Here is an 18,044-nt window from a genome sequence, read left to right as displayed (position 1 = left end):
CCTTACCTTAAAAACACTATTTTTGAACTGCCTATTCCTGATTTAAACCATCTGCAGGCTCGACTTATAGACAAGATTCGTGAAATTAACAATACCCCGAGCATCTTAGAAAATGTCTTTAATTCTTTGAGGAACAGGTGTGAAAAGTGCTTGGAACAAGGAGGGGGACACTTTCAGCAGCTGCTTTAATTTATTGTTATAACAAGGAGGGGGACACTTTCCGCAGCTCCTTTAATTGTTTGTTATTGTTATCACGATTATTCTTTAAAATAAAGTTATATAGCCATTAACGTTATTGAAACTGACAGCTGCTATACAGCTCGTTGAGAAATGATGTTAAGTTGGTCGCTATAAGCTACTCCCTACGTCCAATGTGTCAGAGCCAACTTCGACCACGTTTTTATTTGAACGCTCGTTAGAACCCACGTGTGGTAAATGTTGCCTCATCGGTCCATAGTATTTTTCTAAAAAAAATTCTATCATTTTCTAAATGTTGCAAGATATTAACATTTTTTGAATTTCCGTTCGAGCCATAAGATCCACTTCTTACTAAATGGGCGGTGACTATTAGACGCCTTCATTATAGCAATCTTTCTCTATCGCACGGATTTCTATGACTTACTTTATCGTTCTCACGTAACGGCCGATGAACCATGGGGACTTTCCGACCCTGTATACTTTGTCTAATAATATTGGTCAAACTGCTGAAGGGATTATATGATATACAAGTATGGTTAGATTCAGAAAAATACGTAGTTTCAAAAAACTAAAAGTATACAGGTTGTTCCATTTAAAAAAACCTTACTTGTTTTCATATGTCAAAAACGTGACAGTTTATACAATTCTAAGAATTCTATAAATTATTATAAGAGGGTTAGATACCTGTGTTATTCAATTTCAGATTTTGGACTTGTTTATAAACAAAAGTTTTCATTATCTTAGATACGTACCTGATAGATTATAACACTGACCCATATCAACAAATCATCTGACAAATATCAGATTACACCAAAACGACCACACAAAATTTAAATAGTCCAAAAGATATACATCTCCTACATGTTCAATTCCACACAGTCATGCAAAATTTCAACCACTTGTCTGTCTACTTGTTTATATTCGTCTAGATAGGGACGTAGTAAAACAATCGAAGTAGATAAAACGAGAGAAATAATCGAATATAATCTGTAAATATTTAATTTCATCGATTACAATTTGACAAGTAAATGAATATAGTTCGATACAAGTTATTACTAAAATACGGGGATCAATTGCCTTGTCCTTCTAGAGAAAATATTACTTGCTATCGCGATTAGGTATCCTGTTTTGATATTGAATTCTTTCTAAAAATAACGTTTGAATCTTCAACATCATTTACGCGTCAAATGGTACAATGTAAAATACCTGATAACTTAAAGTTTATCAAAATTGATTGATACCTTAATTCCTCAGAATTATTTTACTGATCAAATTTTGAGACACCTCGGAGACATATATATAGATAACTATATTTAATTCAAATGAATGTATTTTTTTAATAACTAGGTATATAGGCTGTCTTACTGTGACGTAATATTTCAGACTACTCGATTTGAATTTTGAAAATTTACGCTTTCGGGTTTTCGGATTTAAATAAAATAATGCCATTGTTGTAACACTTCCGATTATACCGAAAGTCGCTATCTACTTGCTTATTTTAAATGGAACTCCCTGTATATTTGGATTCTCCGCGTAAATTTAAGGGGGCTTTTATCACTTTATTATATATATATCTCTAATGGTGGTACTTAGTTAAATACTGATTAGAAAATAAAGGGAAAACAATATGTATTCATATGCTGATATTTTAAATTTATTATTTATTCATGACAATGCAATGGAATTATAAATATTCTTTCTGCTCATTGGCGATGAGCAGAAAGAAGTTAAGTATTTTGAAATCAATTACAATATGGTCGAATTAGTGCAGAAAGAATAATGATCACTTCACCCTAACAGCAAATGATGACTTATGTTTAAGGCTGTCAGAACTGAGCCGCGAGACATAGACGTACGCATTATTTCTATATATCCATTGCCCCTCGACCACGTACGCGTGCTCGGCCGTTTTTGATCATGTTTGGAGGAATTTTTCACCTATTTCGCATTATTTTATCGGAAAATTAGAATATACGTTTTGTAGTATTATTTAAAAATGGCGGAGTAATGAATTTTTAAAAAAACGCTAAATTTTCCGATTTTTCCGGGTTTTCTTCGTTTCTAATTATCCGATCGGATCGGAACGACCTCTCGTTTTATTCGTCTACAAATTGTCTGTTTATAGCATTCAGATTGCTTCGTTAGTTTAGGTTTTATAAGCAATAAACTAAAAAAAAATGCATTTTTTGTATAAAAATGTTTTATAAAAAATTAATTAATGGTAAATTGGAGTAAGAAATATATAAACATATATTTACACTGTCTTTTATGTGATGGCACAGTTCGTTTGCCACTAGTATTTTTGTCACAAACAAAACCTCTATTTTGCTCTATTTATTGGCCTAATGAACAAATAAGACTTCGTTGAATGAAAAAAATGAAATTTGTCATAAGGAGTTCTTAGATTTTACAAATAGGTATTTTAGTAACGATTAGTCAAAATTTAGATATTGTGTAATATTATCCTGTAAAATTCAACAACAGTAAGTACAGTAATGATTATAATTTTATCAATAGGATTCTTGTACCTTGTTATGGCAGATTAAAGGTACCTAACTTGAAAAAAATCAGTATTATAGATTTGATAATTTTATTTGTTTACAAATTTGAATTGAAGTAGGTACTTATATAATTGCCACTATAATGTATGTTAGTCCAGTCGGCAGAGGCTGAAAAGTTACTGTTGGTGACATTTTCTTGTTAACTCGGAAATAACTACACAGGAATACTTTAAATGATGAGTACAATCACAGGCTAATTTGCTGACAAAGTATTTTATCAGGAAAAAAAGTTATTATCAATTTAATCGTGAAAAAAAATTTTTTTAGTAGTTTTCTTTAAATAACTAATAAAGCGGGATGACTTTGTACGAAAAAATGCTTAAGATATGATTTTGTTTGTAATAAAAATAGCTACAAAATGGCGGTGGTCCGATTATGAAATTTGCAATAACAAAGCCGTGAGATTGAAAAAATGGTATAAAACGTCAATTTTTTAAAGTTGCTGTAAAAATGTCAATTATAAACAAAAAGTAATAAAACTTTCGAAAACTATAGTTCAATATATATACAATAATGACGCTAAAGCCGAAAATCAGGAGAGCAAAACTTTTTGTTCTATAAGGTGTTATACATTCATCGGCATCTGAAACTCGAAACTTTGCCAAATTTGTTCGAAGCTTTGCTGACACTTGAAATTTGGTACACACATAGTGTAAATATGCAGAAACCAAAAGCAATTTGCAAAATTCAAGTATCTTCATTTTTGCAGTTTTGGTAAGGTTTTATACGTCACCCTAGTTTTATACGTCACCGTTTTTTTAATTTTTGGACGTATATTTATGTATATTTATAAAATATTCCATTACGGTAGATTAGCCAGCACAATCACCTACAACTTAAAAAAAAAATAATTTTCATCGTTTAGATCCTAAGCTACTTAACATTTTGCGCCTGTTAGCCGTAGTCGTACATTATTCAACATATCAATATAAAACAAAATCGTACGTGTGGGGTAAACCTTTAACTTTTCACTTTTGTATACTATTAGAAATATGCAAAAGTAAATTTAAACAATTGTTTACTTAAAGTTAAATGTTTACCCCACACGTACGTTTTTGTTTTATGTTGATACGTTGAATAATGTACGAATATGGCTAACAGGCGCAAAATGTTAAGTAGCTTAGGATCTAAACGATGAAAATATTTTTGTTTTTAAATTGTAGGTAATTGTGCTGTCTAATCTACCGTAATGGAATATTTTATAAATATACATAAATATACGTCCAAAAATTAAAAAAATGGTGACGTATAAAACTAGGGTGACGTATAAAACCTTACCAAAACTACAAAAATGAAGATACTTGAATTTTGCAAATTGCTTTTGGTTTCTGCATATTTACACTATGTGTGTACCAAATTTCAAGTGTCAGCAAAGCTTCGAACAAATTTGGCAAAGTTTCGAGTTTCAGATACTTAGAACAAAAAGTTTCGCTCTCCTGATTTTCGGCTTTAGTGTCATTATTGTATATATATACATATATTGAACTATAGTTTTTGAAAGTTTTATCACTTTTTGTTTATAATTAACATTTTTACAGCAATTTTAAAAAATTGATGTTTTATACCGTTTTTTCAATCTCACGGCTTTGTTATTGCAAATTTCGTAATCGGACCACTGCCATTTTGTAGCTATTTTTATTACGAACAAAATCATGTCCTAAACATTTTTTTGTACAAAGTCATCCCGCTGTTATTATTAAATTGTTAATAACTTTTTTCCTGATAAAATACTTTGTCAGCAAATTAGCCTGTTATTGTACTCATCATTTAAAGGAGGCCTGTATAGTTATTTCCGGGTTATCAAGGTTTGACACAGGCCGAACCTCTACCAACTGGACTATGTATCAAAAATTGAATATTTATCAGCTAAATAAATATTAAGAGTAAATTAAAAATATGGAGAAACAAATTTGAAATTTATAAAACCAGGTCGAAATACACAGATAAGAATTTAATTATGATAAAGCATTTCATGTGGCGTAAAAGGCATTTCCGGCATATCCGGTAACCCTGCGGTGTGCAGAAGGCATTAATTTATTTATCTGTAATCCGATACTATGTAAAATGACTCACGCCGTTCAAACACCGGTAACCTTTGCATCAACATTGAAATAAATAATTTATAGCGACAGGACCAATCATTATATTCGCATTACTAATCGCATAATGAGTTGTTTATTGTTGTCCACTTGTATCTGAGTTAGAACCTCAACATGTTATTTTTGGAACGATTTTTCGTTCACATCGTAAACAAATATCATCAATAATTATAAGAAATAGTAATTCTTAAATAGCTTCTTAAACAGGAGTCAAGGTTAAGCAAAACACATTAGATAATGGTCATTGTGGGATTGTTATTAAATTACATTTGATTTATTGCAAGTTTCTCTGCGCCCTCAGCTTTTTACAGGTAGAGACTAGATATTAATTTTAAAGTATCACGTTTCAAAGAAATTAGATATAACAACGTTCTGCTAAACCAATATTTGCCTTTGTTTAACTTTTAACGTACATATTTTTGCACTTTTGACAATTCCTAACCTAAACGTTTGCGTAAATACGCGTTTTTCTCCAAAATAGTGGCGACATGACTAGAGTAAAAATCAAATACGTACCAGCAACTTCTTCAAGAAAGGAGAGACACTGTTAAACAATTACGGCCATTTGAATAACACAAGGTTTAATATTTTTTCATCATTCACTCACGACTACACAACTTAATACATTCTTCTCCAAAACTGAAACTGAATAATTCACCATTGGTTTGGTTCCATGTCCATGTGCTGGATAAAGTTGATTTCTGTTAGTCGTGGAAAAGGAAAATTGATACGACTAGGTTAAAATAAAACGAGATAGACGTCGCGACTGGAAAAAAGAGAAATGTGTAAAAGATGTGTCTGCGCCTGTAACAGGAGATTGCTGTCTTTCCTGAGTCCTCACTTGGTGTTGCCTCCACGACATAGATGGCGCCATCAGTAGTTCAAATTAATTCAAAATTTCCTTAACTTTATTTTCGTATGGATTAAAGCACAAAAAAAACTATATCTATAAAACAATAAATTTAGAGACAAAGCGACTCATTTTTATATTTATCTACAACTAGTTAACTAATATAATAAATATTACAAATTAAGCGTTCGTGTTTCCATTTTAAAAATTATAAACGTAATATAACATTTATTTTTTTTAGTGTTTTTGTAAATTTTCTGATAGTGCAAATAAATAGATAAGTGCTTAGATATGTGCGTGGTTAAGGTCCAACTACAGATATCGATATTTTACTGGAAGTGGTATTTCACGTGATTGACGCAGTTACATCCAACGCTGACAGTTTTTTCGACCTTCATAAGGGCGCATATGGATTTTGCAGTGGCGGGCCATTTGAAGAATACAAAAGTCTTCTGTAGGGGTTGACATCTGACGTCTTTTACTGCGCAGATATCCTGAAAATAATAGTTTCAAATAAGACAAAGTTTTGGAACTTTTAAAAAACCTGCCCGACGTACATGTTTTTCGAAAACAAAAATCCTTATAAAACAATGTTTTCCCTTTTGCAAAAATACGTGTCAGAGCCTCTGTTGGAAAAATTGTATTTTTATGGAAGTTTCGGACAAGGAGATCACTTTAAATGTGAAATTATGTGAAAAATTTATTTTCAGAACTGTTTTCACTTTTTCAATTATTACTTCACTTGTTTTATTTCTTTTTAATATTAAAAAAATCACCAAATATTTAAATGATCACTTTCTATGCAATACTTATGAAAAAGGTCGTAAGACAATTTTTTTTAACAACAATAATAAAAGCCCTTCTTTTTCTTAAACATTATTTTTTGTTAATTGATAAATGATACTGAAAATGTTACAATTGAGCCAAAATTTTAAATGAATAACAGAGGTTCTATTAAAACAATTTTTATTTTTGACTAACCATATTTTTATTGAATCATATAAAGTACTATCGTTATCCTTATTATAAAACGACTGCCTCTTTTAAGTAAAAGGAAATTAGTTGGGTTTTGGCGGTATGCATTTGCAGCCCACTTTAATGGTCTCCCTGGTCAGTCTCCAACATTTTTCAGAGAACTTTCTTTTCAAGAAAAAATACTGTTTCTGTATGGATACGCAACGGCCGTGATGCATTTGACAGATATCCTGAAAAAGATTTCTTCTCAAGGTAATTCATGAAAACACTTGAAGAAGTTGGACAGGTTGGCACTAAATTTGTTGTCAAATCATTTAATGAATTTATTCATATTCTTGTCCAACTTCTTCACGAAGCGTCTTCATGAAATAATTCATTAAGAAATTCGCAAGGTACAACATCTAAATCTTTCGTCAGTTACCTACAAATAAATAGTGAGGTTAAGATGCTCAAGTACTTTTTACTTCAGTATATTTTTATAACGAGTGATGAACTAGCAAAGTAGAAGTACAATTTCTTTCATTTTTAATAATAAAAAATAAAGAATTATTAACTTATTCGAGAAAATGCATTCATTTACTACTTGTTTCTATCTATTCACTGCAACTTGTTTACGAAGTTGGTACTAGCCATTTTTGTTACCACGGAGCACCATTGAACGTTACTTAGACCATTGTTTTTACAAGCTGCGCCATCTAAGTGGTGTTATAAGTTACGCTATCTAGGCAACGCACAGTCAATTGTTTCTATCATGGCTAGGTAGATCTGCTTCTATTCTAATAATCTAAGAGCCCATAGATACTTACGGAACTGAAGATACTGTTTTCGGAGAAGCCATCAGCGTGGGTGTGAGGAAGGCAGTCATATTCGCTGTAACTTTTCGGGAAGAACTCGTATCCTGGTTCGTGATGGTGCTTGATGACTTTCTTGACTTTACACCAAATCTGGCTTTTCTGGAAGACACAAAAAAAGGAAATAATAAATACCTGTACTAACTTTTTGTATAAACATAAAATTCAACCAAGACAGCATAAAAAGATCATAAAATCGTTTTATATTATTTCAGTAACTCGAACTTACTACTCATCACTTAGGATTAATAGAAATTTCTTGAGATTTATCATTTAAGGTACTTTTTAGTTCAGTTAATATCAGTATATATCACTTGAGAGTAGTTTAGTGTATCTTAATTTGCATTTACCTTGTCCTGGTTCAGTTTCAGTTCTCCGCTCTCTGGGAGTTGTCTTCCAAAGATTTCATTGCTATGGTCCCAGTTATTTTCCCGGTAGTCGACATCCAATGAGTCACCGTCGGTACTAAAGGCTTCTGCAAAAGGGTCTTCTACGTAATAGTCCCCTAAGGTGTCGTAGTATGGACCTAAGGGCAGTTCATCCGAATTTCTCTCCGACAAGAGAACAGCATTTGCCCCATAAGTTATTGCTACGACACATAGTATAATCTGCAAACAATTAAGTTCCTCAAAACGGCAAAAAAACATTTTTCGGAGGTTCAGTTTGAAATTGGGCGTGTGGTGTATTGGACGTGTTATTTTATTTATTTTGGTAAAAAGCAGCATTGTGTCTATTAATAAAGTATTACTTCAAAAGGAAAACAACCATAGAATTTCATTTAATTTTGTATGTATAACATGTGCAAATTTTTTGTGCAAATAACCAAATCCTACTAGGACTTTTTAAAATACGCTTTGCGTCAAAACTGACGCAGTAGGTACTAAAAATGGGCTCCAAGTTGATTTTCTCGCCTGTTTCTAATCTGATTTTGACAATCTACTGTTTAAATTACATTTATATCTCAGTAATGGTGCTACTACAGAAATTTTTATTGTAATTTCAGTTTTTAGTATATACGGGGTGTAAAAAGAAAATAAGTTCTTTTTTTCTTAAAAATGGAACACCCTGTAGGTCATGTCAACTAAAATCGAGAATAATCCAAATTGTAGTGACATGTTCTCTGAACAATTTGTTTTTTATTCATGTCATTACCTCTGCCGCAGTTATAAAATGTTATAAAGTAGGTACACAAAAGTTGAAAAAATTAAAATGTACACGTAGATATTTGATAATAAAAATAATAACAATTCAATGACAAGAAAAAGAGCAAAGTTATAAAAAAAATCTCTTTACTCTCGCCGTATGATGAAAACTGAAATTTCAATAAAAACTCTAAGCATATAATTAAAAACACCATAATCGTATACTTTTATGGGTATACAAGGTGTTTATTAGGTTCTTGTACAAACTTTCAAGGGTGAATCTTTGACTAATTTTAAGATAAAAAGTTGGCTTGGTTCTTGAGGTACAGGGCGTCCAAAAAAAGTTTTTTGTTTGGTATTTTGATTATATTTTTGTCCAATAATAGAATTTTGTAAGTTGAGTTAAGAGTTTTCGAAAAATAAGTGAAAAAGGGTCATGTGCTACGTTACGCTTACAAATTACTATCACAAAGTTAGTGAAAATTAGGAAAAAAAATCCAAAAAAATGTGCAACATTTTTTTGTACGCTCTGTATCTCAAGAACCAAGCCGTTGCAGACCCATGTTCATATGAACTTTTAATCTTAAAATTAGTCTAAGATTCACCCTTTAAAGTTTATACAAGTATTTAATAAACACCCTGTATAATTACATATTTAATTTAAATACTTTAACTGTTGCGGAATTGTAGAGAAAATAACAATAAAAGCACAAAAATTCCCCAGATGTACATTGAATTAGCAACTTTAACAGATTAAAAGCTAGATATATAATTAAATAGAGAATATTCCATTTTGTCTATTTCGTTAATTATAAATTACATTAGCATATAAAGTGAGAAATCTTTTGTAATAATTTGTATGTATATCAAACTACACAAGGTGAGTCAAAGTAAACAGACAATTCACGAACAGGAAAAGTAAGAACGAGAAATAAAATGTATGCAAGGTGTCCAGGCAATGGGTTGGACAAAAATAACACCACAAGTTCTTAAAAAATTATAATTTTTTGTTTCTCGTTAAATGATAATTTTTGAGGAGCTATTTATTTGAAGCTATTTCTACTAATTGTTCAATTTACTGTTAGCTACTAGGTAGTCTTACCCTCCCCTCCAAAAAAAATACAACTACAGTCGGATCCCAAAATAATAGGCAGTGATTTCATTTTTAATCCGGCTCACCATTTTTAGCAGTCAACACAAAGAGAAGTACGAGCCGTTTGTAAATTCTTCATATAATTTAAAAATAAAATAAAAAAAAAAATTTAAATAATTATTTGCGATCTTTCGCACTAAATGACGTCACTAATCAGCGCTGCAGCAAACAAACGTTTAGAACATTTATTTTGCGTGTTAGACTTTAATAAATAATTATCAACATATCAATTAACAATCTCTAATTTTTATATTTACACTATATGATTACACAAGGTTATAGATTATTTGTGGACATTTAAAGAATTATATGCAAGTTTGCGTTTATCTCGAAAACTACCTCGTTGTACCGATAACAAACAAACATATCTTTTTTACTTGTCGAATGTCGAAGAGAATTTCTGCTATTGGCATTAACGTTTCCATGAACGTGAAAGTAAATAATCAAAGACTCATCTAATGAATAAGTTATCAGCCACTATTACCCTGGTCAATCACGCAACATTTATATGTATTTCCCGTACGCGTGAGATATGCGAAAAGCAAACATGAACCACAAGCAAGAGGTTAGCATCACCTACGTACAAGCCACTAATTGACTTTAATAGATAAATTAGACCATTTTCTACAGTGGCCCCTAGCTGCCTTACGTTTGCAGGCCACTTATTAGGTGTATGGGAGCCAGTATTAGTGCGAAATGAGATAATAACAGTGCCAATTTTAAAATTCAGATCGCACGAGGAAATAGTAGAAGAGTGAGCTGGAACGGGGCTCCTTTGTTTTAAATCCCCGGGTAACTGGATGAATTCAACGAGTCCGACGACACCACAAACTTGAGTGACTTATGTTATGTGACTATTGTTTTTTTGAAAAGTTAGTTATGGACTGCGACTGTTCAAATTAAATTTGAGTGTTGTTGAGGTGATAAAGCGGGAAAATGTGGGCTTCCGAAGAATTTCTCAACAAAAACATCAGCTCTGTCGAGCACAAGACGTAAGTAAAAACTGTGAGGTGGTGGTACACTTAGATGTAGGTTTGATTGACTGGACAGGGGCGTACTGGTCGAAAAGGAGCAAAAACATTTTTTAATAATGTCAATAATGAATGGCTCGATATTATTTGAATTATTAACTTTTGTTAATAACATTTTTTAAATATTTCTGTGATAAATTTTAGTCACTTGAAACTGGTTGATTCATTTTTGTGGTTAGAAGATGGGGATCTTTTTCAATACTTAAAACTTTGCCTTTTCCACGTTAACTTTGTAAATGAATTCCGCTTTCGCAAGTTGCTTTTCGTTCTGCGTACCCGTTGACGTCACAAGGCGAATTATCATGTTTATGAATTAATAATAAATTGAGGGAAAAACAAGTTAATTTAAGGATAAGATAAATATGATGGTGACTTAGTTTGAAGTCATGAAAAACCCTGGACTATTGCCGAGGTGCACATTTTATTGAAATATGCAATTATACAGGGTGTTACAATAAAGAACTGAAATCCGGTAACCACACATCTGGGACCCAAATAAGATGATTTAGGCTAACTTAATCTAACACAAATGTGACTAAACTAACTCTCACTAAAATTGTATAAATATTATACTCCGCTGTCGAAATTATAGAGAGTGACTAAGACATAATATAAATACACTATTACTATAATGCGCATAAAATATAAAATGATTTTTATAACGGTTCAATATTATTTATCTTTGAGCCGCTCACTACGCACATCGATAGAATCTATAATCGTCTATAGACTGAGTTACACTGAACGTCGATCTATATTCTATCTCTGTCTTTTGCACTTGGTAGGGAATATAGGGAATAGGGAAATTCTTTTTTAGTGGGTGTAAACGGGCTTGATTTAGCCGTCCTGAGAAACGTCATAGCATAAGCGTAGACGCGGGGTCTAATTCCATTGCTATAATAAATTTATAAATTAAAAAACACAACTGGGACGTTTTAAAATGCTGTAATAATCAAAATGGATCAAAGTGCCGGTTATAGCAAACCTTAAAAAAATATTAGATGTTATGTTTTATTATCTTTTTTCAATATTTTCTATATCTTGTTGCCTTTTACGCAGACACGCCAATGGATTTTCGTTCCCGGCACGCTTCATCCCCCTTACTAGTCCAAAAGCTAGCGATGAGTCACTCTCTATAATTTCGACCGCGGAGTATAGTTCATTATTAGTAAAGGTCGTATATTAATGATAAAAATACACCCCTCCTTTACTGACGCACATGCGAATTATTTTTATTACAATAAATCTTAATGTTTTGAAAAGCATCTTCCTTTTGCCGAAGTTAGTTAGGTTCTATGAAGATTCAAATATATTTTTAATTTATTCAGCATAACCAATATTCTCCATACCATCCCAGAGAAAAAAATCAATTGGATTAAAATCTGGATAGCGCGGTGGCCATTGTATAGGAGAGTTTTGACATCGTCCAGTCGAGCGGGTTGGGAATTTATTATTTTATGCACGTTTCTACCATAATGAGGTGGAGCACTGTCTAGTTGAATTCTTAAATATATATTTTTAAATTGGTGGATGGGAAGGGGCTAAAATGCTTCTGTGTACGATCTCCCGAATTAAATCCAATGGATTTCTGTTCCTAGGATAGTAAAATGTTGTTTATCGATCTACAGAAACTCATAACAATTGCAATGGTATAAATAATATTCGTATAATATTTTTAGTTTAACTAAGTTATTACTATTTTCGTTTACCCTATATACGCAATAAAATAATAATAAAACTGAGGACAGTCGATAAGGGCATTTTATTGAAAAATTTAAGTGCAACACAACTGATATTGACAGCCGTATAAGCACACACAAGAAAAGAGTCGCGTCATAAGTCGCCATACGTATATCAATAATATTTGTTTTTCTTTCTTAATCAATTGATTTAACACAAAAACATTTTGTCGCCGAGTTAGTAAATAACACTTACGGTATCAAACGCAGGGGGGTACTGAATTCTTATTAAATGTCAAATAATACATTATAAAGTGAGAATTCCTATTTATACAGGGTGATTCAGAACCAATCCAAAAAATTTTTTGAATAAAAAAAATCAAAAACGGCAATTTGAAAATATACTTCTGCACGGCACTGGATATGATCCACTGTAGATCCTGACCTTGCGCAAGGCAAAGGATACAGTCGGCGACCGGCACGGCAGCAAAGTGTAATAAAAAATGAACGGACAAAAAGTTGAAAGAATTTCTTTCCCAAAGAAAGAAATAAATAAAAATTTTTATCATCTATTTTCTATCAGCAAATTTAACTGCTTTTGCCTACTTTATCATAAATTAAAACAATATCCGTCAATTCGAGTTGCTATACACATTTTTAACACTTGAAAAACTAATGTAAACTATCGCAAAACGTTAACACTAAAATCGAATTTCAGTATTCGGAATCGCCTACAACTTTTAAATTTTTTTTCTCGGAAACTTTAAGGATTATACAATACAAAATTGTTTTTTACGATACTGACTTCATTTTTCATGACACATTTATTCCCAAATTTTTTTGAATAAGTTAATAGTAAAGTTATTGTTTTGAGTTTTTCCATCATTTTTGCTTAAAGTTTGTACTCGTGAAAACGCGGCATTCTTCAAGACCTCAACTGGGTGCATATCTACGACGCTGTATTAGATAATTTTTGCTTACCTTCGTATAAACAAACAGATAAATCCTCGGGAATATAAATTTTTATCAATACTGCTATAATGATGTCCTTATCATTCGTATTCACTTTTGAGGTATCCACAACACAGGTAAGAGGAATAAAGTGAATCTTGCAAATGCATTAAAAAGACATTATGTTGAGGATAATTATATTTTGATACAGATAATGGTTTGGGACCATATTTCGATTAGTTTTAGTTAGTTGAAGGTGGGTCGTTGAGTAATAAAGTCTAGAATGTAAGTAAAACATCAACGTCCTTAGTGAGTGACTTGATGGTACGTTGACAAAAAAATTAAATGTGGATCAAGGCAAAGACGGTCCTGGCCTTGTTTCAATATTTACAAAATTATCAAAAAGTGAGGTGAAAACGTTTTAATTTTAAGCGACCCTAATATTTACATGTAGTTTGATTATTGTAGTTTAAACATTAGTTTTGGGGAATACTACTCTTAGTATTCAGTATAGGTACGTTTTAATATTAATTAATATACACACGTCTCAAGATTATATTATTTCCAAGGGCATTTTTTTTTATGAACGCCAATTAGGTACATATTGGCATATGTATCAGTTAATATTTGTGGAATGTATTAGATTACGTATATGATTCTCACAACGTCAAATGTATTCTTGTTTTTCTGTTGCGCTTAATATATCTGCGTATATTCAAAGTGTGCAGTGACGTATCAGCCCAATTTGCGTGTACCACAACAAAAACAGAGCAACTATCCATTTAGCGTAATAAAAAAATGTTTCTGAATCGTTTTTTTCACGTTCTGAAACAAATTTGGACAAAAGAAACATATTTTCAGTACATTTATCGGATTCCTTTTTTTGTAGCTGTTCCGTCTAGCGAAAATAATAAAAGCCAATCCCAATGAGACCCACAAACTAAAAAATTAATGTTGTTCTCCTTCTCGCGCAGGAAACAGACGGTTAGTGCATATACTGTTATGGTATCATATCAACGCAAACAAATATATCTCCGTTCTAAATATATGACCGACACACAAATAAATAATTGAAAAATAAATAACAATTTGCTATAAATAGACGTAAGCTCTTATACGGTATTGTACTTTAAGGTCAAATTAATGTACGGAGCCTTGCAAAATGCAACTTTATGCTGTCGGAGCGTTAGGCCTGCGGAAATTTGAATAAACGATGGAAAGAAATTGTTCACGGTCATCTTGATTCCGCATGAAAATATGGAAGTTTTACAGCGGATTGTTTTGACTGGTGCAGTTAACGTTTCTTATTTTTAATGGCATTAGATGGAATTGCGTTTTAGTGAAATTGCGATTATATCCCAATAGTAAAAAGTACAGGGTGATCCAATTTTTTTGTGCAATTTATTGCGATGCTATTAATATATCTTAATTGAAACAAAATGTATACTCTTGTAAAAGATTCTGCTACAACAATTATTGAAAAAAGATACAACCGAAAAAACGTTTTTTTTTTTAAAGAGAACCTTTATTCTTTTTTTCTGCAGAAAAACGTCGAAACGTTCAATGCAGGGCCGGATCCCAGAGATGGAGAGGGGGGGGGCGTTTGCACAGTTGATATCTAAAAAAAGACCTGATTGGTTTATTTTTATGGTTGGAAATAAAATAAAAAAATTTCTGACGTTTGGGTGGCAATTTCGATCTCAGAATCACTTAATAACATCAGGATTTAGAGACGCCCTAACCTAAAAATGCGCAAAACTTGTTTTTTGTTACATTTAAGGTTATAAATACTGATCTTCTTCAAAATCCATTTTTAATTGTTCAATTATATCTTATCCTTTCCGAGAACTCACTTGTATTCAACGTTTTTTTATTCTATACGCCATATGGGATACGTCATATTGGATCCGCCATTTTGAATTTTGTAATTCTGTAATTCGTAATCAGCGACCCCGAAAACCTCAAGAACTAGTGGGAATTTAGGTGTTTATATTTGATTGTTCACCTGTTGCTAGTCATTTTCGGAATATCGAGGAACACGCTAAACTAATCAATTTTAACAGACGATTTTTCGAAAAGGAAAGAAGATTTTCAAACAATTCAAAACGAATTTTGAAGGGGAAGATTAGTTCTTTCAGATGTTTTGAGCTTTATGGAGAAATTTACCTCGTGATGTAGCATAACCTCAAATATAGACAGGGTTGTTCGAACTTTTAGGTCAAAAGATCTCTAAAACCTAACATGATGAAGCAATTCTGATATCGGATTCAGAAAAACCTTTCGAAAGGTATCTGGATCTGGTTTGTGTTATTTTCTCTCATAATTTTTTGCAACAAAATTTACTTATTAGGTTGTTTTTTCTCTTATCTTTTTACTCAACTGTTTTTCTGATTGCTGACTCTGATTCTGATTACACAAGTATGTCTACAATTATTACATTCTGTCCGATTAAAATATGCTATCTACTGCAAAGAGATACCTAAATCGCAATAAATGTATCACCCTGTACCTATCTGTCTAGCCTCTGTCTCTAAATGCTTTAATAACATAAGTTGATACAGTCCTACAGACAATAAAAGAGAAATCTCGAAAGTTGTTAGGCTAGTATATTGAAATTTCCGACATAGAAGTTAAAATTAAATTATCACGAGAATATGAATATTATTAATAATAACTAAGTATTTAGTATTTAGTATCACGTGGTGTGTTATACGCTGTATATATTTTTATGTGCCTACATTCTACCCTGTATTTAAAATTTAAATTATTCTAAATTATTACAGAATTATTGCTAATTTGACAAAATATATAAATACATATATTTACCACTGTACTATTCATTAAGGTCTAAAGAATATAAAATAATCCTCAGCCCTTTTATGCCGGGCCTACTTGACTGCCATTTAAACCTTTTTATTAATCTGTGACTGCCATCACGTACGTAGTTTCATGGCCCACGGCCTGCTATTAGAAACTTTAAAACCTAAAGGTAGTAAATAATTGCCTTCTCACGACCTACTATGTGTTAAGAGTAAAAAGAGTATTAGATCGCATTGTGCGGAATAGGGTGAGCGAATATGTTCTTTTTTTGGTAAGAATTTAATTTATGAAATTATTTGATTTCAGTGGCTCGTGCCGAAGAAAAACCGGAGTATACCAGGTGGATACAACCAATGAGGTGGTGTTTGAAAATCATCGGTTCATTCGATCACTAGCCATGGGCTTAGGAAAGAGGTACATACATATTAACTGATATTTTCTTAATACTATCTACTACAAAGGTAACCTCGATCAAGTCTACATTTAATTTTTTGTTTTGCGTATAGAAACTGCGAAAATCCAAAAAATTAAACTATCTGGTTTATTTATTAAAATTTTATCGTTTTAGTAATATTTTTGGTAGTAATGTGACATTTATTATATTTTTAACAATAAATCAAGTTCCTGCTGATAAAATGTCACCTAATTATTGCATTTTTTATGTTTACTGGCATGTTAGCAGTTAGCCATAGATTTTTGATAACCTTTTACCTTTTGGCATTATTTATGTATTTTTGGGTGCCAGTTTGGTAAAAATAATCTCTTCATTCACTACAAGCATGATTGTAAAGTACATAAGTATATATTAATACTATTATTAAAACCGAAAGAAAAAAATAGTTTCGTGTATTTATGTAAATTTATAAAGGATCTGCGTCTCATTAAATATATATTTGTCTTCATTATGCGATCTGCGTTTGCTTTTCGTATTTAGCGAAGATTTTGCATGAATGAATAATTAATTATAAACTTGAATTGAAAGAGCGAGGAACTTGGTATATTTAATTTTTTTCTCAGTAATTCCTCTCTGCCAAGACCGATAGATGTTTGTGTACGTTATGGAATTTTTACAGACATTATAAAATCAAAAAATAGAAGTCTTATTTTTAATTATTACTGGAGTTAACTTTTAACTACCGATCATGCAGTGTAGTTACGACTGGTCTGGATATTTTTTTAGTTCTACTTTTCAGTTGTTAGTAAAAGCGTAATAAAAATATTGTGTGGGTATATTAAGGCTCCAGAGAGTTGAAAAACTGAGTATTCCGCAAGGACCAATCCTTAGACTAGTAAGTAAAAGCAATATACAAAAATGTACTATAAAATTTATTAAAAATAATCACTCACCCTCGATACGGACATCCTAAAACTATGGTACAGTGTTCTTCTGGAATACTTTGTTGTACAGTACCGATGTTTTCGCCGATTTGTCTGTTTTTATACATTTCCACCAACATGTCGCAGCAAATGTAATATGGTTTAATACTATTTGCCGAAGATCATAATTCCTTCGATAAGAAAAACAAAATTAATATGTAGTATTTGCCAATTATTCGGGTCTGTGATAACTGGATTTAATTAAAATCCCAATCAATGCGAATAAATAAATGCATATGCATGGCATCGTGTTTGCTTTACTTTGGATTTCTACGGACGCTTTAATCTCCAACAGTATGTTATTCTTGAAAAAATAAATGTTAGTTATTGTATATTGCATATATACAACGTTTCTCC

At 31.7% G+C, this 18,044-nt stretch overlaps 2 protein-coding genes across 3 annotated transcripts in view; both read right to left on the bottom strand.

Annotated features, from left to right (window-relative positions):
• LOC108913626 (sterol regulatory element-binding protein cleavage-activating protein) overlaps positions 1–5,791 on the bottom strand; it is a 28,969-nt gene extending 23,178 nt beyond the window's left edge. The window contains exon 1 of the mRNA XM_018719197.2: positions 5,375–5,791. The gene's annotated coding sequence lies outside the window, so the exon portion shown is untranslated. The remainder of the gene's footprint in view (positions 1–5,374) is intronic.
• Positions 5,792–5,894: 103 nt separating this feature from the next.
• LOC108913624 lies at positions 5,895–17,754 on the bottom strand. 2 transcript variants are annotated; one of them, XM_018719192.1, is made up of 4 exons: positions 17,658–17,754; positions 7,885–8,142; positions 7,490–7,636; positions 5,895–6,202 (listed from the first exon to the last, which is right to left on the bottom strand). In XM_018719192.1, exons 1-4 carry the CDS (start codon positions 17,670–17,672, stop codon positions 6,038–6,040), a joined length of 585 nt encoding a protein of 194 aa, XP_018574708.1. In that variant the 5' UTR covers positions 17,673–17,754; the 3' UTR covers positions 5,895–6,037. The 2 variants fall into 2 exon arrangements, with proteins under 2 accessions (XP_018574708.1, XP_018574710.1); XM_018719194.1 differs by lacking the exon at positions 5,895–6,202 and adding an exon at positions 6,683–6,913.
• Between the last annotated feature and the right edge of the window lie 290 nt (positions 17,755–18,044).

This window comes from Anoplophora glabripennis, unplaced genomic scaffold, assembly GCF_000390285.2.
Source record: "Anoplophora glabripennis isolate ALB-LARVAE unplaced genomic scaffold, Agla_2.0 scaffold914, whole genome shotgun sequence".
In the NCBI taxonomy this organism is placed as follows: Eukaryota; Metazoa; Arthropoda; class Insecta; order Coleoptera; family Cerambycidae; genus Anoplophora; species Anoplophora glabripennis.
This window is presented reverse-complemented; position numbering and strand designations above follow the sequence as displayed.